At 65.8% G+C, this 24,708-nt stretch overlaps 4 protein-coding genes across 4 annotated transcripts; all 4 read left to right on the top strand.

Moving 5' to 3' along the window:
• Window positions 1–369: 369 nt before the first annotated feature.
• AP3S2 (adaptor related protein complex 3 subunit sigma 2) lies at window positions 370–6,392 on the top strand. Its single transcript, XM_036389466.2, has 6 exons — window positions 370–670; window positions 949–1,040; window positions 1,133–1,244; window positions 2,246–2,317; window positions 5,264–5,371; window positions 5,677–6,392. Exons 1-6 carry the CDS (start codon window positions 602–604, stop codon window positions 5,803–5,805), a joined length of 582 nt encoding a protein of 193 aa, XP_036245359.1. The 5' UTR covers window positions 370–601; the 3' UTR covers window positions 5,806–6,392.
• A 245-nt stretch (window positions 6,393–6,637) lies between these two features.
• ANPEP (alanyl aminopeptidase, membrane) lies at window positions 6,638–15,100 on the top strand. Its single transcript, XM_036389291.2, has 21 exons — window positions 6,638–6,835; window positions 9,150–10,046; window positions 10,298–10,443; window positions 10,521–10,657; window positions 10,741–10,867; window positions 10,975–11,129; window positions 11,202–11,315; window positions 11,407–11,550; window positions 11,625–11,690; window positions 11,833–11,898; window positions 12,077–12,249; window positions 12,330–12,406; window positions 12,567–12,700; window positions 12,789–12,844; window positions 12,962–13,109; window positions 13,219–13,316; window positions 13,461–13,568; window positions 13,657–13,824; window positions 13,932–14,072; window positions 14,182–14,263; window positions 14,774–15,100. Exons 2-21 carry the CDS (start codon window positions 9,454–9,456, stop codon window positions 14,930–14,932), a joined length of 2,892 nt encoding a protein of 963 aa, XP_036245184.1. The 5' UTR covers window positions 6,638–6,835; window positions 9,150–9,453; the 3' UTR covers window positions 14,933–15,100.
• A 4,009-nt stretch (window positions 15,101–19,109) lies between these two features.
• LOC118690780 (mesoderm posterior protein 1-like) lies at window positions 19,110–20,612 on the top strand. The gene is made up of 2 exons (XM_036389723.1): window positions 19,110–20,099; window positions 20,476–20,612. Exons 1-2 carry the CDS (start codon window positions 19,110–19,112, stop codon window positions 20,539–20,541), a joined length of 1,056 nt encoding a protein of 351 aa, XP_036245616.1. The 3' UTR covers window positions 20,542–20,612.
• Window positions 20,613–21,896: 1,284 nt separating this feature from the next.
• LOC118690781 (gonadotropin-releasing hormone II receptor-like) lies at window positions 21,897–24,009 on the top strand. Its single transcript, XM_036389724.2, has 4 exons — window positions 21,897–21,943; window positions 22,362–22,912; window positions 23,256–23,460; window positions 23,573–24,009. Exons 1-4 carry the CDS (start codon window positions 21,901–21,903, stop codon window positions 24,007–24,009), a joined length of 1,236 nt encoding a protein of 411 aa, XP_036245617.1. The 5' UTR covers window positions 21,897–21,900.
• Window positions 24,010–24,708: the final 699 nt, after the last annotated feature.

Here is a 24,708-nt window from a genome sequence, read left to right as displayed (position 1 = left end):
TCCCGAGGAGCCGTGTCCGTTCCCTCTGGGGAAGGGCCCGCGGCTAGCGCCCGGTGCCCCGCGGGACTGCTCCGCCCTGTTCTCACAGTCCCCAGCGCAGGGCGTTACTGCGGGCCCTGGCCGGTGTGTGCCCGCGCTGGGGGAGGCGGGACCGGGCAGCGGCCGGTGAGCTCTGCCCTCGCCGGTGCCCTTCGGGCAGACAGACTCGCTGGCTCTTTAAAAGTAGGCGTGGCCTAGCACATAGCCCCGCCCCTACCCGCGGCACCGGTCGCGGCGGGGCTGGCGCGCCCCCTGGCGGCGCGCGCGGGGAGCAGCGGTCCCGGTGGTCCCGGCGCGGGCAGCGGCCGCCGCATCCCGGTCTAGGCCTGCCCGTCTGCCCCGTCGGGCTGCGAGGAGCCCGCCCTGGCGGCAGGCGCGGCGCCCCCGCCCAGGAGGGGCGCGGCCCGGCGCTCCGCAGGGTCACCCCGGGCTCCGCAGGGTCACCCCGGGCTCAGCCCACCGGAGCCCGGTGCGCTTCCGGGGCGGCCGAGGGGCTTCCTGCGGTGGGTGTGCGGCCGCGGTGCTGCTGCCAGTGCTGCTCCCGGCCCGACGCGCCGCCGGGATGATCAACGCCATCCTCGTGTTCAACAACCACGGGAAGCCGCGGCTCGTCCGCTTCTACCAGCACCTGGTGCGCCACCGGGGCGGGCACCGGGCCAGGGCCGCCGCTGGGCTGCGGCGGGGGGTGCCTGAGCCCGCTGCGGGGCCGGGAGCAGTGCAGGGCTGGGGGCGCCGTGGGGCTCGGCGGGCTGGGGCTGTCCCGGGAGCAGGGCGGTCGCTGCGGTACCTGCCGCTGCCCTGGCCGCGTCCTTCGGGATGCCCCGGGTCAGCCACGGGTGGCACTGGGACTGGCGTGTGGCCCGGAGCCGCGGGTGCCATGGGTGCCCAGCCACCGTCTCCTCCTGGCAGGCAGAAGAGGTGCAGCAGCAGATCATCCGTGACACCTTCCACCTGGTGCTGAAGCGGGATGACCACATCTGCAACTTCCTGGAGTGCGGCAGGTAGCGGCCGGGAGGGGCCGTGCGGGCTGTCCCGCACCCCGCCGAGTGCCGGGCTGTCCCCGAGCCCCTCAGCCGTGCCCGTGTCCCCACAGCCTGTTCGGCGGCTCGGACTACAAGCTGATCTACCGCCACTACGCCACGCTGTACTTCGTGTTCTGCGTGGACTCCTCCGAGAGCGAGCTGGGCATCCTGGACCTCATCCAGGTGCGTCCCTGCAGCGCCCAGCTGCCCTGGCACCACTCAGGGCCCTTTCATGGCCGTGCCAGCCCTGTGTCAGCCCTTCTGAAAGGCCTGAGAAGCCCTCAGGGCCGTGGTGGGGAGGCACATACGCCCCCCTCCCCACCACGGCCCCGAGGGCTTCATGGCCCTGTGGCTTCTTCACCTGGGAGCAGCCGGGAAGGCAATCTGAAGGGATGTCTTTAAAAGCAGACACATAGAATCATTCAGGGTGGAAAACTCCCTTGGGAGCACCAAGTCCAAGCATTAATACTAGGATTCTGGAATCCCAGGTTGGAAGGGACCTCAGGGATTGTCTGGTCCAGCCTTTCTTGGCAAAGCACGGCCTAGACAATTCCCAGCACCCTGGCATGTGAAAAATACCTAGTGTTGGGGAATCCCTCACTTCCTCATCTCCATTTCTCATAATGGAGATTATTCACTGGCTGTTTCTTTGGAAAAAATTTTTCTCTTGAGCCTTATTGGAGTCTCCCCAAGAGGAACTTGTACCCATCATTCTGTGTCTTTCCATGTGCCTCCTTGTATGACAGGAGTTTCCAGCTTTGTAGCCACCCTTTAAACACCAGGACATGGGAAGAAGGTGCCCCTGAGCCTCCTTTTCTCCAGGCTGAGCCCCTTTCCTAGCTCCCTCGGGAATTCTCCAGCCCCTTCCCAGCTCTGTTCCCTGCTCTGGACACGCTCCAGCCCCTCCGGGTCTCTCTTGGCAGGAGGGGCCCAGAGCTGCCCCAGCACTGGAGGGGCCCCAGCAGTGCCAGCACAGGGCACGGGCACTGCCCTGGGCCTGTGCCCACACTGGGGCTGACACAAGCCAGGTGCCATTGGCTTCTTGCTCACCTGGACACACCTAGGCTCATATTCAGCCACATGCATGCCTAGGTCCTTCTCCAGCTTTCCAGTCCCTCTGTCCCGTGCCTGGAGCGTTCCATGGGGTTGGTGTGACCATCTTGCCTGGTCTCCATCTGTCCCAGGTGTTTGTAGAGACGCTGGACAAGTGCTTTGAGAATGTCTGTGAACTGGACCTCATCTTCCACATGGACAAGGTGGGTGCTGGGCCTGGGGCTGCTCCAGAGCTGCATTTCCTGGGCTGGGGCTGGCCAGGAGAGTGTGGGGATGGCAGGGGTCACTTTGGGGGGACAGGTCCTGTATGGGAAGCTTTCAGCCCGTGTTCTTTGAAAGGCACTCACATTGTGACCTGCCCAGGAGAGACCCGAGGGCTGGGCTGCTCCGAGGAGCCGTGCCCAGCTCTGGGCTGCCCTGGGGCCGGGTGGCCACTGTGGGTCTGTGCTGCACAGCCAGCTCTGCTGCAGCTGGCAGCCTCTGGCCTGGCACTGGGGCGTTCTGCCTCTGCTCCAGGCTGTGACACCTCGTGGGAGTTGACATTTTATTATCGCTGCTGGGAGAGAAAGGGAAGGAACAATGGGAGTGTTTGAAATTCAAAGTGCTGGGTAAACTTTGGTTTGAGCCACAGCCTGTAATGCTTCCTCTTGAGCTGGATGGAGATCCTGGGCAGGAAACATCCTCTTAGATCATGTCCCGGGTCACAAGGCTGAAGATGGCTGGGGATAGGTAGCCAGGAATAAGCTTGGAGCAGGGGGAGGCTTGGCTGAGGGTGCTGGGCTTGTGTTGCTGTTGATTAAGATTTTCTTGCTTTGCTGGAGACAAAAACATATCAACAAAGAAGAGCACTGGGAAAAAAAAAGTTAAATGCTCCCTTTCCATTGGTGATTCCAACTGGGGAACTGGCATGGAGGGGGAGTGAGCAGGTCTTGGGTATCTCTACGTTACCAGCTGCTGAGGTCAGGCTTTGGTTTCACTGTTTGCCCTAAGTGTTTATCAAAGGAGGAGGGAGGGCCGAATAGCTGTGGGAGAAGTTTTGGCAGCTGCCCAGGTAACCTCTGCCCACAGCTGGGGCAGGATATGCTTGTGGGTGCTGACTCTGGGAGGGGCAGGACCCAGCAGCTTTTCACTCAGCCTTACTCTCAGCTTTACGTGAGCTTTGCATGTAAAACAGGAGCCCCATGGCCAGCCTGCAGCCCTCGGGCAGGGCACATCACACCTTGGCCAGCAGCACTGGGGTCACCCTTCCTCTGACCTCTCCTGCCTGCAGGAACATTCTCAGGAGATGGGAGTTGGGGGTTTCTGGTAGTGCAGGCCCCAGCTCGGTCACCCAGGCTCTCCCAGCCCTTCCCATCCCATGCTCCTGCTGCTTCCCAGCTTTGACTCAACTCTTGGCCATTATCAGTTGGTCCTCCGGTCTCTTTCTATATTTGGCACATGTTTACTTCTCAGATGTACTCATGTTCCTGTGCTTCCTGGAGCTGGGTTGCAGAGGGACACTGTTTGGGGTGCTGGGAATGTGCTGTGTGTCCTGCTGGGCCCGGGTTGCCCCCCTGGGATGCCCAGGCAGGGCCATGAGTTTCTCCCCAGCCAGGGCTGTGAATGTCTCCCTGGGCAGGGGTTCAGGTGCGGCTTTGGCTGCATTCTGTAATTTTTCTTTTTGCCTAAAGTTCCACCTTGCACCACCTGCAGCACAGGGCCATGGGACCAGAGCTGTGCCGGGCCTGGGGTCCTACTCCTGCCATGGGCTGGTGGAGGGGGACATTGGTCAGGCACCAGTGACACCAGTGCTTGTAGCTGTCAGCACTGGGAGCCCCGGCCTCAGAGCTGCAGGCATGCATGCCCTGTCCAAAGGGGGCTCAGGGTGGGCTGTGCTCAGCTCTCAGCCCTGCTTTCCACCTCGGAGCAGAGTGTGAGCTGCACTCAGCAGCTGCAGGGTCCCAGAAGGGACACAGATTTCTCAGGAAGTGCTGTGCTTTGGCTTGGAAAACAAAACTTGCTCAAGATTTCTGCCCTGCTGGTTTAGAGCCAGCTTGGGCTGAAGCCAGATCTTGAAGGAATATTTCCTGATGCTCCCATATCCTTTTAGGCTGTGGGAGCCACTTGCTCCAGCTGCTTCAGCGTGCACTGGGGCTGGGCTGTGGGATGGGGGTTCCAGAGCTGCCTGGGGCTCACCCTGTGCCCTGCTGATCCCACACACCTGTTGCTGCTGCAGGCACTGTGGGAGTGGGACAGGAGCTGTGGGGAGCCCGGGCTGGGTCACCTCACAGAGCTGGGATTGGCCCTCAGCAGTTGCTGGGATTGCACGTTCTCTTGTGTTCTTTATTCTCCCCAGCACTGTCCTGATAGTCACAAGGTCTCACAAGTGCAGCCTGGCTCTGTGAAACCATAAAACCATCTCATAACCCAACCGTGCTCGTGTGTAGCCTCTTTCACGGAAGTATCTGGGACCCATAAATCCATTATCTGTGCTGGGGGCTCATTGGGAACTGCTGACTGTGCAGGCAATGCTGAGCTGAGCCAGGAGCGGGAGCTGAAAGGGGTTGTAGCCACCAGCACAGCCTGGCTGCCACCTCGGGGCTGATTGCAATTTCTGCGATTGCAACTCAGCAATGTTCCTTCCCCTGTTCTGGCTGTGTGATTGCACTGGCCTTGCCTGGCTGTTCATCCTTGAACTCGAGGGATGCCAGCAAAGGAGCAGACTCCCTTGGCAGTTGTGTGCTTTTTTGTGCCCATGTCACAGTCCCGACCTTCCTCGGAGACAGTGGAGAGGCCAGGCTCTGGCCTGGCTTTCTGAGGAGAAGGAACTTCTGGGGAGAAGTGTCCTGCCCCGTGAGGACCCTGCTGGGTCATGTCTAGGACACATTCCTGCTGTAACCTGGCCCAGGAGGGACCAGCCATGTGTCCAGGCTGTGCCAGTGGAACCACTGGAACCATCTGGCTGCTGCAGGGGCCCGGTGGGTGGGTGTCATCTCCAGTGGGGTGCAGGTGCAAAGTGCAGCTCTGGGGCTCCCCTTGGCCACCCTTCACTCTCCAGGCAGCTCAGAAGGGGCAGGGGTAGATTTGTGTCCCTTGGGGAGATGCTGGCCCCTGCCATGCTCACAGGAGCGGGCCCTCAGCCTTCTGTTCCCTGCGTCCCTCCCTGGCAGGTCCACCACATCCTGCAGGAGATGGTGATCGGCGGGATGGTGCTGGAGACCAACATGAACGAGATCGTGGCGCAGGTGGAGGCCCAGGGCAAGCTGGAGAAGGCAGAGGTGAGCAGTGACACTGTGGCTCTGCCCCACGGGAGCTGACGGACCCTGGGCTGCGAGGGGATGGCCCATGGGGACTGGGGTGGGCGTGGGGGGTATCCAGGGTATTCCCAGTGTCTGCCTGCCTGAGCCCTCGGATGGGGCTGGGGACATCCTGCCCAGTGGTGCTGGTCAAGAGTGCGGGGAGCTGCCCGTGGAAGTGGTTCCTTTGTCAGGGATAATGACCCCGGGCCATTGAAGGTTTCTCATGAAGAGGCTGTGGAGGGGCTGTGGGGTGCGGCCAGTGGTCACGGTCCCTCTGTCCCCAGGGAGGCCTCTCAGCTGCTCCTTCCCGTGCTGTGTCGGCCGTGAAGAACATCAACCTGCCCGAGATCCCCCGCAACATCAACATCGGGGACATCAACATCAAAGTGCCCAACCTGTCACAGTTCATGTGAGCAGCCCGTGCTGGGGGGCTGCCTGCTGAGCAGAGCTGGGGTCCCCGGCTCCTGCCGGGGCTCTGCCCGTGTGGCACACAGGGCCCGATGGTGGCCGAGGGCAGGGAGCAGTGACAGGGCTCAGAGACAGGGGTGGGGGTCCCTCCTTCTGGACCTGGGCTCAGTTCTGCTCCCTGGTCCCCCAACAAGGAGGCTGCTCTTCCTTCCCCTTCCTCCCTGCGGACATGCAGCTTCTCCTCGCTGTGGGGAAGAGTTGGCTCCTGCCTCTCCTGGGATTCTTGGGATTCCCAGAGGTGAAAGTGTGCCTGTAGTGACGGCTCTGTCAGGAGCTGCAGGTTGTCCCCTCCACCCTCCCAGCCATGGCTGTCCCCTGCCCTGGTCCTGCTCTCTGTGATGGGCCCCAGCTGGGTGGGGGTCACTCATGGGAGCTGCTGTGTGCCCTGGGGACAGTTGAGGGGGACATGCTGGAGCGGGGATGTGGCAGCAAGAGGGGCGGGAGCTGAGTGACTGGGGGGCTTGCAGGGTCAGGCCAGGCTGGGGCTGCTGGAGTGTGTCCCTGTGTCCCAATAAACTGCCCCTGAAGCCGTGTCTGTGTCTGCTGTGGGTGTGTGGGACCTGTGAGGGTGAGGCTGGGGTGCTCTGAGGCCGGGGAGGAGCAGGGTTTGTCCTGGGGGTCACAGTGACCCCGATGGGCTCTGTCAGCCACGTACCCCACGCCCCTGGCTCTGCCGAGGCTCCATCTGGCCACCAGCCCCTGGGGCTGGCCGGGGGCCCTTCCTCTGCTCCCCAGCTGTGCTCCGGGTTCTGCCTCCACTTCCCCTGGCAGGGAAACCATGACTCTGCCGGGAAGGAATTTCCCCTCCCTGCGGCTTAACCCTTCCCCAGCTGGCCACTAGCCACATAAGCACTCCTAGAGGTCAAGGAGCTGGGCAACCTGCTGTGTCCTCTTCTCCGCTGGCTCTCCTCTTCCTCCGCTTCCTCCTATCCCTCCTCCTCCTCGTCCTCTCGTAGGTGCCGGCGAAGGGTGCAGGTGAGCCATCGTGCCGGGGCCATGTCCTGAGGCTGGGGCGCGGAGTCTGGCAGGACTGGGACAGTCGGAGGGGAACGCTCCGGCTCACCTCATGGCCGGGGAGTGGTGCGGGGCTGGGCTGCCGTGGGCAGTGCCACAGCACCCCCGTCGCTGCGGGCTGTGTCCGGCCACACGTGCTCCCTGTGCAGCGCCCGGGGCGGCTCTGTGGCAGCTCGGCCCCGCTGCCCGGCCTGCAGCTCGGCTGAGGCCCGGCACCGCGCTGGGCCCCCCTCTGCGGGCAGCCCCTCTGCCGGCCCGGCCGCTCTCTGCTCCCCAGCCCTGGCTGAGGCTGGTCTGGGCCGGGCCGAGCCCCCAGCCCGGGGAACCCCAGCCCCGGAGCTGCAGCGGGTGCGGAGCGGAGCGCCCGGCGCTGGCCGTGGCCCGCTGTGCCCGGAGGGGCTGCGCTGGCTGGGTCGCAGGCGGGCCCACAGCAGGAGCGAGCGGGGCATGCGGCCTGCTAGGGGCTGTGGGGGGCAGCGGCTGGCCGCTCCGAGCTTCCGCATGGTGCTGGACGCCGGGCATGGCTCCGGGCATGGCTCCGGGCATGGCTCCGGGCATGGCTCCCGGCCCCAGCCCACCGCCTGCCCCGGCTGTGCTGGGCTGTGGCACCCGCGGGTGCCGGGCTCGGCCGGGCTCAGCCCCAGCCCTGCCCGCCGGAGCGCGTTCCCAGAGCCAGGCCCGGTCCCCGGCCGCCTTTCCCCTCAGAACTGCCTCCCGGGCCTGCTGTCCCCCCACGCTGCCCCGGGCCGTGCCCCCGCCCCGCCGGCCGGCAGACACGAGGTTAAGGGGGCGAGAGCTGCGGGTTCCTGCCCTGGCGCTTCGGAGGAAGCTGTCCTCCCTTCGCAGCCAGAGCGCGGGGCCGGGGCGGGCAGCCGGGGCGGGCAGAGCACGGACGGGCAGCGGCACGGGCAGGGCGACCCGCGGGGCGCAGGAAGCTGCAGCCGGGCGGGCGGGACCCGCTGGCCCCGGCGGAGCGCAGGAAGGTGAGCGGGCACTGTGCTGCTGCGGAGGCTCGGGGGTGCACAGCCCAAGCGGGGCTCCGCGGGGTGCCTTGGGCTGCACCGAGCGGGGCACGGGGCTGCGGGGGCTGTGGGCTGTGCGGCTGGCAGTGGGTTCACGTACATGGGGGTTATGGGGCCCGTATGCAGTGCGGGGCTTGGGGGGTCTGGGGGGTGCATGGCGGTGTGGGGGGCTCTGGGGGTGTCAGCCTGTGGGGTGTGTGAGGCCACCGCCCCAGGAACCCTGTGCCCACGGGGGTGACGCCCAACATCTGTGCCGCTTGTGGGACAGAGATGTGTGTGCTGCTGGCTGGGCTCCAGAGAGGAGTGCACTGGGTGTGGGGACAGAGTCCTGCAGGCTGGGGGAGTCGGAGTGTGGGTGCTGTGTCTGCTGCTCCCCGGTGACTCCATCCAGCCCCTCCCCAGGCCAGCCCGGGGCGATGCCTGCGTGCTGTGCCCGAGGGGCTGTGGGGAGGGCCAGCAGGCCTGGGACGGGGGTGTGCAGAGTGCCTGGCACCCTCCCGGCCACCTGTGCCCCTTGGGCCTGTGGGGGGGGACTGTCCCCAACGTCTTTGGCCAGAGCCAGGATGGGGATGGCACTGAGAGAGCCAGCAGTGACCTATGTTCTTGGGGCATGGCTGTGCCTAACAGGGAGGGCCAGGAACACCGGCAGCATCCAGAGTGATTTGTGCCAGGCACGGTGGCCCTGGCAGGTGCAGCTGGGTGCTGTCAGGGACAGGGCAAGGACTCCCTTGCCCTGAGAACACCACTCACTCATCCTGGTTTGCCCTTTGCCCCAGCGGTGGCTCCTGGCAACACCTGCCCATATCTCCCTATGGAGAGATCAATTAGATCCTGAGAACAGGACTTCTTATTTTTTTCCAGTGTGTGACAGGTGTCACCCCCACCCTGGGTGGGGACCTCACCTGTGCCCACTGGGGCTGGGCTCACAAGGACGGAGTTTGACTCCGCTGCCTCCAGGTGCACGACTCTGGACTTTGAGAGGGCTGTGGGCAGAGGGAGCTCCACCCAAGTGTCCCCCCCACATTTCCCCGCCGCTGCCAGGCCCCGTGCTGCACCTGCTTTCCCTGGGTGGGGCAGGCTGTGAGCTGTGCGGGGACCCTCTGGCAGCAGCTCAGACCCTGTCACTCGAGGGTGAATGGGGTGACACTGAGTTTGCATCTGGGCTTGGCTGATGGGGGCACACGCTGGACCCTGCAGCACGGTGGGGATGTGGCTGCTGGCTGTGACCACCTGCTCTGTCCCTCCTTCTGCAGGGCCAGGCCAGCGCTGGGGAAGGACTCCAGGGGTCCAGGCCCACAGCCCCTGCACGCTCCCCGATGGTGCCAGCCCCCATTGCCAGCTCTGCCCCTGCAGCAGCGGCGCCAGGCCGTGGTGCTCCTGCCAGGCTGGGGAGCGGGCGGGTGGAAAGCTCATCCCAGGGTCTGTCACCACCCTGAACCCCATGGCCATTTAATCATTCACCCATTAACTTGGACTAATAAACCTCGTGCAAGCGAGAGGCTAAAAGCCGTGCTTGCACCAGCGCTGTCTCTGCCAGTGCCACTCCTGCTGCCCGCCATGGCAGGTGGCTTCTTCATCAGCAAGACTGTGGGAATTGTGGCCATCGTGCTGGGCCTGGGGGCTGTGGCCACCATCATTGCACTCTCAGTGGTGTACGCCCAGGAGAAGAACAAGGGGATATCAGATGGCACCACCACCACAGCCAGCCCCGGGACCAGCACCACCACCCCTGCCCCCAACAACCCCTGGAACCGGTGGAGGTTGCCAGCCACGCTGAAGCCAGAGTTCTACAACGTGTCCCTGCAGCCCTTCCTGAAGCCTGATGCCAACAACATGTACATCTTCAAGGGCAACAGCAGTGTGGTCTTCCTGTGTGAGGAAGCCACCAACCTCATCCTCATCCACAGCAAGAAGCTGAACTACACCATGCAGGGCTCCTTCCATGCCACCCTGCAGGCAGAGGATGGTGACAGTGCCCCTGCCATCTCCCGCACCTGGCTGGAGACTCCCACCCAGTACCTGGTGGTGCAGCTGGACGCTCCCCTGAAGCAGGGCCAGCGGTACCGGCTGTCCAGCAGCTTCACTGGGGAGCTGGCCGATGACCTGGCTGGCTTCTATCGCAGCGAATACACGGACAACTCAGGCAACAAGTAGGTGGAGGGCAGGGGACGGGGTGGAAGCCACAGGGCTGGCCCAGTGTGGTGGTGGGAAGGGGCTGGCACAGGGCAGTGGAGGGCATGGGCTGGCTTTGGGGCACCTCTCCACCAGGACCATGGGATGAGTGTGTGGAGCCTCTGTGCCGCCCTTGCATCCTCATGCTGCCCCAGTGGGGATGGGAGAAGGGGGACTGGGGGGTGCGGCCTCCACAGGGACCCCCAGGACTGATGGGGCTGGCTCACAGGCAGGTGGTGGCCACCACGCAGATGCAGGCGGCTGACGCGCGCAAGGCTTTCCCTTGCTTCGACGAGCCGGCCATGAAAGCCAGCTTCACAGTGACACTGATCCACCCCTCCGGCTATGGGGCCATTTCCAACATGCCTGCCAAAAGTGAGTGGGGCGGGGGGACCCCACTGGGGGGGTTGGGGGCCTGGCAGGGCTGTGGGGTGATTCTCTGATCTCTACAGACACCAGGCAGCAGGAGATTGATGGAGAAATTTGGTACGTCACCGAGTTTGACACCACTCCCCGGATGTCCACATACCTTCTGGCCTTCATTGTCAGCCAGTTCACCCACAAGGAGAGAAACTCGGGGAAGACACTGGTAGGATGGGGTGGGGTGCACCCCCTGCCCACCTGGGTGGCTGAGCCTGGGCCACTGATGAGTCTTGCATCCCTCCTCTCCAGATTCGCATCTGGGGCCGCCCTGAAGCCATCGACGAGGGCCAGGGTGCCTACGCACTCAATGTCACTGGCCCCATCCTCAACTTCTTTGAGGCACATTACAACACGGCCTACCCGCTCCCCAAGTCTGGTGGGTGCTGCGGGGTGCCCGGGGCACTGGGTTGAGGTGCCCACTGCCGGGGGAAGATGGTCCAGCGTGCTGTCAGCAGGGCACTGACGGGACCCCTCCACCCCCAGACCAGGTTGGCCTCCCCGATTTCAATGCGGGCGCCATGGAGAACTGGGGGCTGGTGACCTACCGGGAGAACTCGCTGCTCTTCGATGCTGCATACTCCTCCATCGGCAACAAGGAGCGGGTGGTGACCGTCATCGCCCACGAGCTGGCACACCAGGTACCTGCTGCACCCCTCGCCCCCCGCCCTGACTGACGGCTGGCAGCTGAGGCAGTGCTGTGCCCTCTGCAGTGGTTTGGGAATTTGGTGACGCTGCGGTGGTGGAACGACCTGTGGCTGAACGAGGGCTTCGCCTCGTACGTGGAGTACCTGGGTGCTGACTCTGCTGAGCCCACCTGGAACATTGTGAGTGCCAGGGACGCTGGGCGTGGGGGCGGGCAGGGGAGCAGGCAGCCCAGGGCTGCCCCTGAGGCGGGTGCTGGTGCTCCCTCTGCAGAAAGACCTGATGGTGCTGAACGAGCTGCATGACGTGATGGCCACCGACGCCCTGGCCAGCTCCCACCCGCTCTCCTTCCGCGAGGAGGAGATCAACACCCCAGCCCAGATCAGTGAAGTCTTCGACAGCATCGCCTACAGCAAGGTGTGCATGGGGGTCCCTGGGGTGGGGATGCACTCTGGGGTGTCCCTGGCTTCTCTGACCTGCTGTCCCTGCAGGGGGCATCGGTGCTGCGGATGCTCTCGAGCTTCCTTGGCGAGGACATCTTCAAGGAGGGGTTGCAGGTGAGGTGCTGCTGGTACTGGGGGGCAGTGAGCCCAGTGCAGGGTGGGCATCCCGTGGTAGAGACCTTCCTGGCTGCTCTAGGGGGCTCCCACACCCCAGACTTGCCCTTGCTCACCTGTCTCTCCTGGTGCTCTCCCGCAGTCCTACCTCCACACCTTCTCCTACAGCAACACCATCTACTCTGACCTCTGGGTCCATCTGCAGCAGGTAGGAGGGGGCTGGTGCTCCTGCAGCATCCCCAGCCCTGGCTCCGGGGGGCTGCCAGGTGTGACGGGGTCCCACATGCTGGGCGAGGGTTGCAGCGCTGGCCGTGCCCCATGCTGGCCGTGCCCCACGCTGGCTGTGCCCCTGGCCCTGGTGACCAGCGGTGCTGCCATCCCCGCAGGCAGTGGACAAGAACAAGGTCCAGCTGCCTGACAATATCAGCAACATCATGGACCGCTGGACGCTGCAGATGGGCTTCCCTGTGGTCACTGTCGACACCAGCAGCGGCACCGTCAGCCAGGCCCATTTCCTGCTGGACCCCACATCTTCTGTGGACAGACCCTCTGTCTTCAAGTGAGTGTGGCAGGGCTGGCTGGGAACTGAGGGGTCAGGGGATGAGGGCCAGTCCCACCACCTGTCTGTCCACGGCGCAGCTACACCTGGATCGTCCCCATCACCTGGATGACAGGCAGTGGCCACAGGAACAGCACCTGGCTGACCCAAGTCAGAGGTATGGCATGTCCTGGCCATGAGTGGGGGTCCTGCTTCCACCTCCACTGCCATGGCACTGGGCGGGGGTCCCAGGGAGGCAGTGGTGGTGGGGGCTGAGCCTGGCCCTCCCTGGTGGGTGGAGGTGCAGCTCTGGCAGAGCCTCCTGTCCCCCTTTCCAGACACCAACAACGACTTCAGGCTCAACAGCTCCAACTGGCTCCTGCTGAACCTCAATGTCACTGGGTACTTCCGTGTCAATTACAACCAGGAGAACTGGAATCAGCTCATCGAGCAGCTTGACACTGACCACCTGGTACACGGGGCACTCAGGGCTGTGGGGTGGGACCCCATTCACACCACCCTGCTCAGGCTGCCCTGAGACACTGACTTTGCTCTCTCAGATCTTCCCTGTGATTAACCGTGCCCAGATCATTGATGATGCCTTTAACCTGGCCAGGTGAGCCCTGCCTGGTGGTCTGGGTGCCACTGGGGTGAGGGGCTGGATGGGGTGGGTGCCCTGGGGTGGACAGTGCCAGTGGGGCTGGGGAGGTGACGCTGCCCTCACCCCTGACAGGGCCAAGTACGTGCAGGTGACCTTGGCTCTGAACACGACACGGTTCCTGAGCCGGGAGACGGAATACATGCCCTGGCAGGCAGCACTCACCAACCTCAAGTACTTCAAGCTGATGTTTGACCGCAGCGAGGTCTTTGGGGCCATGTCGGTGAGTGGTGCCAGCCGCCCGTGCTGGGCGTGAGGGGCCAGGATTGCCCCCACGCTGGTGTGGGGGCTGCTGCCAGTGTCACTGGGCACTGACTCCCTCTTGCCCCCAGGAATACATGAAAAAGCAGGTGACCCCTCTCTTCGAGCACTACAAGAACATCACCAATAACTGGAGCAATACCCTCAGTGATGACTTACTGATGGTCCAGTGAGTACCGTGGCCCTGGGGCTGGGCTGGGTCCCTGGGGTGTCCCTGACTGGGCTGGGTAGGGGGCACAGTCCTCCCTCCAGCCAGCACTGGCCGGTGGGTGCCCTGTGCTGGACCCCAGCCCTCACGGCCTCTCTCCCCCAGGTACAATGAGGCCAATGCCATCAGCACCGCCTGCTCCTACGGTGTCACCGAATGCCAGGATTTGGCTGCCAACTACTTGCGCCAGTGGCAGAACAGCTCCACCAACCCGTGAGTCCTGGGAAGCCCCGGTGCTGTGTGTGTGGTGGGGATGGGCACGGCGAGGGGCTCCTGGCACCGACGGCTCTCACTCCAACAGGGTCCCCCCGAACCTGCGCTCAGCCATCTACTGCAGCATGGTGGCCACGGGCGGGGACAATGCCTGGCAGTTCCTCTGGGAGAAGTTCCAGGAGGCCCGTGTGGTGTCTGAGGCTGACAAGCTCCGCACAGCCCTCTCCTGCAGCCCCGACCCCTGGATCCTCAGCCGGTGTGTGTGGGGTCTGGCAGGCACTGCGCTGTGTCCCCACCAGCCCATCACCCTCGGCGTGTCCGCTGCCCCTGCCAGCCCCTCACCCCCTCATCATGCCCCTCCAGGTACCTGCAGTACACCCTCGACCCTACAAAGATCCGGAAGCAGGATGCCACCTCCACCATCAACAGCATTGCCAGCAACGTCGTGGGGCAGTCCCTGGCCTGGGACTTCATCCGTGCCAACTGGAGGACGCTCTTCACCCAGTGAGCACCGCGGGGGCTGGGGCACCCCTGTCTGCCTGCACCCCTTGGGGGCGGCACTGTCCTTTCCCCTGTCCCCTCCCCCTGGCTCAGCACACTTCTGCTCTCCCAGGTACGGGGGCGGCTCCTTCTCCTTCTCCCGCCTGATTTTATCTGTGACCCAGCGCTTCTCCTCAGAGTTTGAGCTGCAACAGGTGAGGCTGGACCCCAGCAGGAGCCGGGGGACCAGGGACCCCAGCCTTGGCAGAGCTGCCCTTTGCCAGCAGCCCTTGAGAGGGGATTTCCTGCCCCTTGTGAGCCCAGGGGTCCAAGAGGCTTCTGTCCCTGTCAGAGGCTGCTGGGTGCCTGCTGGGGTGGTGGCAGGGATGCCCAAGGGCTGTCAGAGTGCTCCTGGGGGCTGTTGGGGTGCTGCATGGGCTGCTGGAGGCTGTTGGGGTGCTCCTGGAGGCTGCTGAGATGGTGCTGGGGGCTCTCAGGGTGCTATTGGGGCTGTCAGGATGATGTTGGGTGGTGTTGGGGGCTGCTGAGGGCTCACAGAGGCTATTGGGGTGCTCCTGGGGGCTGTAGGTGTCCTGCCAGGGAGCAGCTGAGAGGTGCTGGGGTGGTGCTGGAGTGCTCCCAGGGGTGTTCCTGGGGGGTGTGCAGTGGTGCTGGGAGCTGCTGGGATCTGCCCTGCCTGCTCCAGCCCCGTCTCTGCCTGGCAGCTGGAGCAGTTCAAGAAGGACAACCAGGACATCGGGTTTGGGTCGGGGACGCGGGCGCTGGAGCAGGCGCTGGAGCAGACCCGTGCTAACATCAAGTGGGTGGAGGAGAACAAGGCCGCGGTGCAAAGCTGGTTTGAGAGCGAGACCAGGAGCAAATAACAGGCGCCTGTGATTCCCTGGCCTCCAGGACGGACCCTCGGCCACCCCAGCCCCCGCACTGCCGGGGACGGGCTGACGCCTGCATGATGGGCACGGGGAACTCGGGGTCTTGGCAGGGGGAGGCCAGGCTGGTGCGCTCTGGGCTGTAAATAAAATCTTGCCCAGTTTCCAGGGCACCCTGCGGGCTGGGGCCGTGCTGTGGGGACTGACACACACCGGGTAGGAAGCGCCAGGGGCCCTGCAGGCCGGGGCAGGGCCCGAGGCTGTGAGCCCTCGGGCTGTTAGGAGCCTGGTGCTAAGTGGCTCTGGGGGCTTCACTGACGCCAGCCCCCAGCCCCTCTGTCTGACAGCTGCGTGTGAGCTCTCCTGCTGGGCCCTGCTCAGGGGGACTGGCACCAGGACCCTCTGCCTGCGCTGCTCCGGGCAGGTGCTGCAGGCTCGGGGCAGGGCCAGGCTGTGACAGGTAGGAGGGACTGTCCCTCATGGCCACCCTGCAGGGACAGAGCTGCCTTTGGGCCCAGGGAAGGCATGAGACGCCCAGGCAGGTGGGAGCTGGGGGTCAGTGGGGCTGGGGACAGCCTAGGTGGTGAGTCCCTCTGCCACCTCAGCCCTGGGACACATGTGGGCAGTGGGTTGGGCTGGCAGTGGGCAGCACCTGGCTGTGTGTGGGGTGCAGGCTGAGGGGTGCTCCCAGCCCTGCCCATGCTGGGGTGCAGCCAGCAGGTCCCACAGTGAGGAGGAGGGGAGCAGCTCTGCAGGGCGGCTTTGGTGAGGATCCTGGGGTCTGTCCCATCCCGTGCAGCTCTGCAGCATGGCCGTGCCACTGACCCGTGGCCCTGCCACTGCCCCACTGCCCCACTGCCATGCCACCGTGCCTGTGTGGGCTCTGTGTCCAGGGCTGCAGGCAGCTCCAGCCCCACAGCTGCTGGGGTGCAGCGGGGCAGGACAGGCTGCAGCAGGAGCTGGGAAAATGAGCCTGGCTGGGGCCCAGGGATGCTGAGCTGTGTGGGAAGAGCTGTGTGAGGTGAGTAGCTGTGGGACAGCCCACCTTGCACCCCTGCCGCCCACCCCACGAGGACCATTCTCCACCCCAGCCCAGGGACTGCAGGAGCAGGGGCTGGGCCGGGGAGGGTCTTTGGGTACCTGGTGGTGTGAGGGCAGCTGGGACCCAGGTGCGGGCATCCTGTGGTGCCCCGTGTCCATCAGTCTTGCCCTGGGAGGCTCCAAGAGCAGCAGGAATGTGCCCTATTAGTCGTGGCTGTGGCACATCTGTGGGGAGGCTCCAGGGCAGTGCAGCTGGGAATCCTCTGAAGCTCTGGGAGGGTCCCTGCAGCAGGGGTGTGGGGGTGACCCCACATCCAGCTCCAGACTCCCCAGCACCTCTGGGGCAGTGCCCGCAGCAGGGCTGCAGAGTGGTGACCCCCAGGCAGCCGTGCCCACACCGGGAGCCCCGTGCAGCTCCGGGGGGATCCCCGCCATGGCAGGAGACCCCCAGCCCACAGCACCGGGTGTCCATGTCCTGGCAGCACCGCAGGCCCGGGGACACAGGGGACAGTGTCTCCCAGCAGGGCAGAGAGGTGGGTGATGTAGCGGGGGGTGAGGCGCAGGGTCTCGATCCTGGTGAGGCCAGGTAGAGCCTCAGGCTGTCCGTGAGACCCCCGGGCCCCCCTCCTGCCCCGAGGGACGCAGGGGCACTCTGCCGAAGGAGCTGGGGGTGCGGGGTGTGTCTGGCCCTGGCTGGGCACTGTCCTGCGGGCCGTGCCTGGGGGTAACCCCGGCTTTATTTGGGCCGGGGGTGCGGGGTGATGCCTCTGTGCCCACCTGGAGGTACCGAGCTCCCCCAGCCTCGCCCCGCTCCGGGCGGGCGGCAGGAGCCTGGGAATGCCGGGCCCATTTGCAGAGGTGTCAGATCTGACTCCTTCGGTCCTTAATTGGCCCTGCCGGCGCTGGGAAGTGTGTGGGGACCCATTCACACGGCCGTGAGAGATGCTAACGTGCCGCCAGCCCCGCAGCACCGCAGCGGATCGCCCCGCACCGCACCTCCCCGCACAGCAGCGCAGCCCGGGACTTGACCTTCCGATGCCGGGAGCCCGAGCCGTCGGCCCTGGCACCCGGCAGAGTCCCCGGCCCTCTGCCAGCTCCCGGATGCTTGGCAGCACTGACCCTGCACCAGACACAGCCCTGGGCGCTGTCCCTGCGAGCGGTGCCCGTCCCAGAGGGACAGAGGGACAAGCATGACCCCCAGACACCGCACAGGGTCTGATCCGGGATGGCGGCTCCCCAGCGGGCAGGGAGCTGTCCTGGGAGGGTGCCAGCAGGGCTGGGGGCTCCCGGGGCACAGCCTGAGCTGGGCACTGACTGAGCTCTGTCGTGGTGCCCTGGCCATGCTGCCTCATGGCCCTGCACCCTGCTCCACTGAGAGGGGTTGAAGGGATGGGGTGGGGGGCTGCAGGTGTCCTGCTGTCACCAAAAGTTGGGAATCAAACCCTCTAATACTGTAAGTTCAGTATTAGAAAGTACCATTACTTTATTTCAGTGCTGGGTGTGCAGAGGATGTCTCCTCCTACCAATACCACAGCTGGCTAACAGACTAGTTTAAAGCTTTGTAAGTTATTAATTACATTTTCCAAAACTCATACATGTATGCTAAACAGTCTCACAAATTCTTTTGCATATTTATATCACTTTTTGGGGCTTATTCACATAAGAGTAGGGGTGTTTAAGGTTCTCTGGTGCTTGTTTGGGGAACACCCCATTCCTCAAATTATCTGATTTTGGTCATAGGCCAAAACCAAAAAAATTATTTTCTTTGAATACATCCCAGCTCTGTGGTCTGGCTGAGATATATCTTCTTACCAGTGTTGGTCAGGCCCCCACTCTTTAAGGCTAAGATAACCACTTGCACAGATTAATACAGGACTAAGCACTTCTGACTGAAGCTGAAGGAATTCACAAGACTTAAACACTCTTTGTCAGAATTAAAGATTTTCCCAACCCTGCGGGGGCTCTGACCCCAGGGCCGGTGCTGCCCCGGCCCAGCCGCGCTCCAGCACTTGTCCAAACAGGGAGGTGGGAAGCGGCAGCGGCGGGCGCAGAGCTCATTACCCGGGAGCTCATCAGCTAATGCGGCCCAGGAGGGGGCCGGCAGCGGGAGGGGGCCGTGCCTGGCCGGGCCGTGGGGTGCAGCCCGGACACCCCTGCGCCCCAGACTGGGCTGGATGCTGGAAGGGGGCTGGCGCTGGTGGCCTCGGGTGGGCTGGTCAGTGCTGGGCACTGCTCACACGTGCACACCCGGTTTGGGGGTCCTGTGTCCCCACTGTATCCCCTCAGCTGTGCCCCCAGCTTTGTGGGGATCCTGTGCCCCTCACATTCCCAGGGCTTTGCTCACCCCTGTCTGGGGGGCTCCTGCACCCCGCAGTGCCAGCAGGCTGTGCACACCCAGTTGGGGGGTCCTGTGCCCCCACGTGTACCCCCAGACCAGGCTGCGCTCCCCAGCTCTGGGGCCCGTGCCGTGCCATGCATCCCCTTGCTCCCTGATGGATTTTCCGTCCCTCGGCGGGGCCGTTTCCCGGGAAACCTTCACACCCGCCGGCCCGACACCTGCGGGGCCTGGGAACGCGCCGGGGGGGCTCCTCCCAGCCCCGGCCCTCCGCGCCCGCCCGAGGGGGCTCCCCCGCCACTGCCAGCACCGGCCCGAGGGGTCCGCCAGGGGCCGCTGGGACACCCGCACCCCCAAACCGGCTGGGGGGAGTCCCACAGAGCCACCGGGGCAGCGGAGGGAGACACGGGGACACGCCACCGCAGACCCACTGCAAACCTCGCTGAAGGCCCATGAGAGCCCCACAACGCCCCACGGCACCGCCTGCACCCCCGTGCTGCAGCCCCGCTGCAGCTCCCCCAGCACAGCCGCTGGGACCCCGCTGCAGCTCCCGGGTGGGTCCCAGCCCCGGCCCCCGCCCCGCGCGGGGCCGAGGGGCAGCACCGAGCAGCTTCACACCTCTGGGGTGAAATTCGTCACCCCGTGTTCACAGCCGCGGCCCGGGCCCCCCCCCAGCCCCCCGGCCTTTGAAGTGCTGCTGCTGCTGCGGCCGCGAAGGTGCCTCTTCACACCTCCGGGCCGGCATAAAGCCGGGCGCTCGGAGCCAGCGGCACTCCGGTCCCAGCCCCCGGCGCTGCCATGGCCCACGGCACGCTGCCCGCCGCCCCGCTGCAGGACTGGGCCGAGCGCGGAGCCCCGGACCCGCAGGGCTACAGCAGCAGCTCTCCCGCAGCATCGCCCGACTCCTGCGGGCTCGCGTCCCCCGCCGCGGCTCGGGGGCCCTGCCGCGGGCACGGCAGCCGCCCCAGGGGCAGGAGGGGGCTGCGGGGCGGCGGGGCGGCGGGGGTCCCGCGGCAGAGCGCCAGCGAGCGGGAGAAGCTGCGGATGCGGCGGCTGGCGCAGGCCCTGCTGCGGCTGCGGCACTACCTGCCGCCCGCGCTGGCCCCCGCCGGGCAGACCCTCACCAAGATCGAGACCCTGCGCCTCGCCACCCGCTACATCGCCCACCTCTCCGCCCTGCTGGGGCTCGGCCGGGGCGCGCCGGCCCCCCGACACTGTCCCCTGTGTCCCCGGGGCCTGGGGTGCTGCCGGGACACCGAGCCCCGCGATGCTTCGCCGCCCGGCGCCGCGGGCTGGGGGTCTCCTGCCATGGCGGGGATCCCCCCGGAGCTGCACGGGGCCCCCGGCGTGGGCACGGCTGCCTGGGGGTCACCGCTCTGCAGCCCTGCTGCGGGCACTGCCCCAGAGGTGCTGGGGGCTCCGGAGCTGGGCTTAGAGACCTGGGGGTCACCCCCCTACACCCCTGCTGCAGGGACCCTCCCAGAGGCACTTGGTGGTCCGAACATCGCCATGGAGACCTGGGGGTCTCCCTCCTACATCCCTGCAACCGGGACCCCTCCAGAGATTCTTGGGGTTTCCAACATCCAGACGGAGCCCTGGGGGCCACCCCCCTATGTGCCTGCAGCGGGGACCTCCTCAGAGCTGAACAAGGCTCTCACCTCCACTGCGTCACCCTGGCTGACCCCTCCCCACTCCGCAGGGGCCGCGGCCCCCCCGGATCTCCCTGGCGATGTCCTGGACACGGGACTGCTGCTGTCGGAGTTCGTGGGCACAGGGACAGTCACCCAGGTACGTGCTGCTGGGGACTGAGGTGACTCAGCGTGGGGATGGCGTGGGGCAGGGATCAACTCCCCTTGGGGCAGCCTCAGAGTCCTCTTGGTGTGGGGCAGTGCAGGAACTGGTTTTGGGGTAACAACAGCCTTGTCTGGGGTAGGGAATGGAGAGGTGAGCCTGCTCCGTGCAGCGGCTGAGGTGGGTCCCCCAGCCTGCCCCATCCTTCCTGGCGCTTCCCTCCCTCATGTTTGTGGGGATCCCATTAGTGGGGACAGAAAGGAGTCCCTTGTCCCTGCCCAGGAGCCCTTCCAGGGTGTGGGCTGTCACTGCCACCACCCCAGCCCTGCCTGCAGCTCTGCCTGGTGCTCACCCTCCCCCTGTCTCTCCCCAGGATCTCTCTGCAGAGGATCTGCTTTCACTGCTGGAGGCTCTGCTCCCAGCACAGCCCCGGCACTGACCCGGGTGAGTCCCCGGGCCTGGAGCATCCGCGATGCCCATCTGGAGCCCTGCAGCTTGGGGACACGTGGCCCTTGGGGCAGCTGCAGGAACAAGCTGCCCGTCGGAGCCTGGAGCCGTGCTGGACGCGCCGGGCACGGCTGGATGTGAATAAACCCTTGTGCCCTCTCTGAGTGTGTCCGTGTGGCTGTTCCAGGAGCTGGGCACCCAATGGGGCTCGGCATGCCCAGCAGAGCCATGCCTGGGCTCTCCTCGCTGGGCTGCAGGGCTGGGGGCTGTGGGGCAGCCAGCTGGGAGAGCAGCCTGGAGGAGTATCAAGAGAAATGCTCCCCTTGCCCTGGGGCCTGACCCCTGGCCAGGAAGGGCTGAGGATCCCCAGCACCCTCCAGATCCAGCATTCCCACCTGGCAGTCTGGGCCTGTGGGAGCCGCCCATGCAGAGTGAGATGGGCAGATTTGGGGTCCAGCTCGGGGTGGGGGTGGGCCTGAGCCCACGGGCTGGAGACCCGGCCAGGAGCCGGTGATGGGGACCCTATGCCCCCAGCCCCCTTGGTGGCTCCCTGAAGTCTGGGGTCCCCATTAGCAGGAGGGTGTTGGGACCTGGCAGCCATGTGCTAATGTGTCAGGGGTGTATCCTCCCAGCTCTGGGCTCTGGGGTGAAGGGCGGGGGGTTAATGAACCCCATGGAGTGTGAAAGGACTCTCTAATGAGGTTAATATCCTCTGCTGGGGCGGAGGAGGGGCATGACCGAACGGAGACAAGCCTTTGAGATGTAAAGCAGCCCCCTGGCCTGCCCTCCCCTAGGCTGCATCCCTGCTCTCCAGGCAGGGCTGAAGGGACCTGGGCACATGCTCCAGCCATGGGGACACTGCCATGGGGATCACCACAGGCCGGGGGAGCAGCTGGCAGTCACGGGGCTGGGAGGACGAACCTGTGGGCCTCTGGGCCCCCCAAATGCTGCACCTCAATGCAAGGAGCCCTTGTGTGCTCTGATACCTGGCCCTGGCAGCAGCAGTGCCAGACCTGGGGGGCACTGGCAGCACCCCCTGGGCTGGGGGGCTCCCTCCCACAGATGTGGGGCACATCTCACTGTTCATTCCCATGTGAGCACCACGCACGCTTACGTGTGTGTCCGTGTGCTGTGGGTGGCAGGGGAAGGACCGTGCTGTTCCGAGCTGCTGGCTACGTCAAGGACCATTCTGAGCTGCCAAGGGCGCCCACGCCACAGCAGCTGCAGCTGCAGCAGGTGCTGCCTCTCTGCAGTACCTGCCCCGGTACCTGCCCCGCTCCCCTCGTGCCCCCGAGCAGATGCAGGAGCCCTCAGCACAGAGCCTCGGCACTCTGTGAGCACCAGCCCTGACATGGCCTGGCTGGGGAATGCCAGGCAGGACACCCTGGACACAGGTGAGGCGGGGGGAATGGGGTGTCTGGTCCTACAGGCTCATTGTTGGGCTGGGTAGGGTCCCCATCCCAGGCAGGATCATGAGGGGTACTCTGGGCAGGGAGGGGCACAGCAGTGATGGCCTGAGGTAGGGGGCGTGTTGGGGTCATCTGCCAGTGTCTTCCTCTGCCCTGCTGGGTGCCAGGGACCCCTGTAGCTCTGGGGGCATGGAGGGGCTTTGGGGGCTGCTGGAGGCTCGGGGGTAGCAGCAGGATGCAGCAGGCAAGGATGGAACACAGGGAAGTGAGCTCAGAGACGTGATGTTGGCACTGTGGCCCTGGGCAGGGGGCTCTAGGGGACAGGACCCACAGTGCTGAGTGTGGCCTGCCCCACCCAGAGCCCCCCCCAGGGCTGCCGCTGCCCCTCTGCCTGTTGTGGCAGGTAGGGGCCACGCAGACCCGGGCCCTGCAGTGGGGAACAGCAGCACGGAGCCCCCCGGCACGACGCCCCCCGAGTGGGGCTGCGCCTGGAGCCCCCCGGAGGAGAGGGGCGAGGAGCCCCTGCGGCTGCCCACCTTCTCGCCGGCCGCCCAGGTGCGCGTGGCCGTCACCTTCGCCCTCTTCGCCCTCTCGGCCGGCTGCAACCTGGCGGTGCTGCGGGCGGTGGGGGGCCAGGGCAGCGGCCGGCGCCCGCACATCCGCCTGCTGCTGCGGCACCTGGCCGCCGCCGACCTGCTGCTCACCGTGCTGGTCATGCCGCTCGACGCCGTCTGGAACATCACCCTGCAGTGGCGGGCGGGCGACCTGGCCTGCCGCCTGCTCATGTACCTGCGGCTGCTGGCCATGTACGCCTCGGCCTTCGTCACCGTGGTCATCAGTCTGGACCGGCAGGCGGCCATCCTGCGCCCGCTGGCCATCGCCCGCGCCCGCGCCCGCAACCGCGCCATGCTGCAGGCGGCCTGGCTGCTCAGCGCGGGGCTGGCCGTGCCCCAGGTACCGACCGGGCTCTCTGGTAACACTCCCCGCCCCGCCCGGCCTCCGGTGGCACCGTCCGGGCTCGCTGCCAGGGCTGGTGCCGCTGTGTGACCCGCAGGGTGGGATGGGCACGCGGAGCTGGCAATGGAGCGGCTGTGGCAGTGACCCCCCTTGCCCAGCTCTGCCCACTGTGGGGGTGCCCCAGGCCCCTGTCAGTGCGGAGCAGAGCCAGTGCAGGGGGGTAGCAGGTTCCCCCCCCCCCCCCGAGGCTGGGTCTGTCCCTGTGGGTCTGGGGGTCCCTGCTTTGGCCTCCATAAACCCCCATTACCCATTACTCCCACCTCACCTCTCTTGTCTGCAGCTGTTCCTGTTCCACACCATCACCCTGCGGCCCCCGCACAACTTCACACAGTGCACCACGCGCGGCAGCTTCCCCCGGGCCTGGCACGAGACCCTCTACAACATGGTGGGCTTTGCCTGCCTCTTCCTGCTGCCCCTGCTCATCATGGTCTGCTGCTATGCCCGCATCCTGCTGGAGATCTCCCGCCGCATGGGCTCTGGCCTCTGTGAGTGCCAGGCACCCCCGTGTCCCGGGGCAGCCCCGTCTGGAGCTCTGCAGGGAGCCCCCAGCTTTGCCCCAGCGCAGGGGTGCCTGTCCCAGCCCTGTTTCCCCCCCAGTCTCCTCGCGGGACGCGTCACTGCGGTGCTCCAGGAACAACATCCCCCGGGCGCGGCTGCGCATGCTGCGGATGAGCCTGGTCATCGTCTCCTCCTTCATCCTCTGCTGGACCCCCTACTACCTGCTGGGGCTCTGGCACTGGTTCTGTCCCCGCGCCGTGGAGAAGAGGATCTCGCCGGCCCTCACCCACATTCTCTTCATCTTTGGCCTCTTCAACGCGTGCCTGGACCCCATCACCTACGGGCTCTTCACCATCCCCCTCCGGGGGGGCTGGGGGTGCCCATGCAGGCAGGGTCCCCTGGCCCAGCCCCCCTCCCCGGCCACGGGCTCCTTCCGCTGCTCAGCCTCCTCCCTGCCGGCCCCGCGGGGAGCACCGGGGCTGCGCCGGCCCCTAGGGGCTGCCAGGGAGCCCTCCTGCCACAGCAGCTCCCTGTGACACCAGCTGGGGTGCCCCGGGCAGGGGGCCTGGCAGCAGGGTCAGCACAGCTCCATGAGCATGGAGTCACTGCTGATCTCTCCCTGCACCCCAAAGTGCCTCTGGGGGCTTTGGGCTGGTGGGGTGCCCCCCTCCCCTCTCCCTTCTCTGTGCCCTGAACAGCAATAAAGTGTCCTATGGCCACCTCTTGTCCCTCCTGTGCCCGCCCGCTGGGAGCTGAGCTGGTGTCCCCAGAGCTGCCCCCTGACTCATGGGGGTCACAGCTGCCCCTGTCCCCACCGTGGGCAGCTCAGGAGTCCCCAGGCAGGGGCAGATTCCAGGCCATGCCAGCCTGGCCAGGGCTGGGTGCTTCCCTCCCTGTGCATCCCCACAGTGGGCGCAGGGCTGGTCCCTGCCAGGGCTGGTGGCAGTGCCAGGGTGCTGCTGCTGTGGCTGTGCTCCAAGCAGGAGCTGCTGGCTGCTGCCCAAGGCTGTTGGGAGGCACACGGGGGCAGCTCTCCCGCCCGCAGCAGCTGCCCAAGGCCACGCTGCCGGCAGAGCCTTGGCAGGGAGGTGGGCGAGGGCTGCGGCTGCCCGGGCCCCTCACTGCCCCCAGCACCACGAGCACTGCCAGAGTGAGCTGCCCTGGCATCCCCCAGCCACAGGGAAGGGACCCCAGAGCTGGGCTCTGCCCGGGGTCCCCCTGTGCTCCCCTGGCTC

Source organism: Molothrus ater, chromosome 13 (genome assembly GCF_012460135.2).
Source record: "Molothrus ater isolate BHLD 08-10-18 breed brown headed cowbird chromosome 13, BPBGC_Mater_1.1, whole genome shotgun sequence".
NCBI classification, from domain to species: domain Eukaryota; kingdom Metazoa; phylum Chordata; class Aves; order Passeriformes; family Icteridae; genus Molothrus; species Molothrus ater.
Note: the sequence above shows the minus strand (reverse complement) of the source record. Positions and strands in the feature narration are given on the sequence as shown.

Coding starts and splice junctions, on each gene's coding strand:
- LOC118690781 (XM_036389724.2), top strand. CDS start 21,901: ATGGCCTGGCTGGGGAATGCCAGGCAGGACACCCTGGACACAG. Junction 21,944..22,361: donor GCAGGACACCCTGGACACAG/GTGAGGCGGGGG, acceptor CTGTTGTGGCAG/GTAGGGGCCACGCAGACCCG. Junction 22,913..23,255: donor CGGGGCTGGCCGTGCCCCAG/GTACCGACCGGG, acceptor TCTTGTCTGCAG/CTGTTCCTGTTCCACACCAT.
- ANPEP (XM_036389291.2), top strand. CDS start 9,454: ATGGCAGGTGGCTTCTTCATCAGCAAGACTGTGGGAATTGTGGCCATC. Junction 10,047..10,297: donor ACGGACAACTCAGGCAACAA/GTAGGTGGAGGG, acceptor GCTGGCTCACAG/GCAGGTGGTGGCCACCACGC. Junction 13,825..13,931: donor GACCCCTGGATCCTCAGCCG/GTGTGTGTGGGG, acceptor ATGCCCCTCCAG/GTACCTGCAGTACACCCTCG.
- LOC118690780 (XM_036389723.1), top strand. CDS start 19,110: ATGGCCCACGGCACGCTGCCCGCCGCCCCGCTGCAGGACTGGGCCGAG. Junction 20,100..20,475: donor GCACAGGGACAGTCACCCAG/GTACGTGCTGCT, acceptor GTCTCTCCCCAG/GATCTCTCTGCAGAGGATCT.
- AP3S2 (XM_036389466.2), top strand. CDS start 602: ATGATCAACGCCATCCTCGTGTTCAACAACCACGGGAAGCCGCGGCTC. Junction 1,245..2,245: donor GCATCCTGGACCTCATCCAG/GTGCGTCCCTGC, acceptor CATCTGTCCCAG/GTGTTTGTAGAGACGCTGGA. Junction 5,372..5,676: donor GCAAGCTGGAGAAGGCAGAG/GTGAGCAGTGAC, acceptor CTCTGTCCCCAG/GGAGGCCTCTCAGCTGCTCC.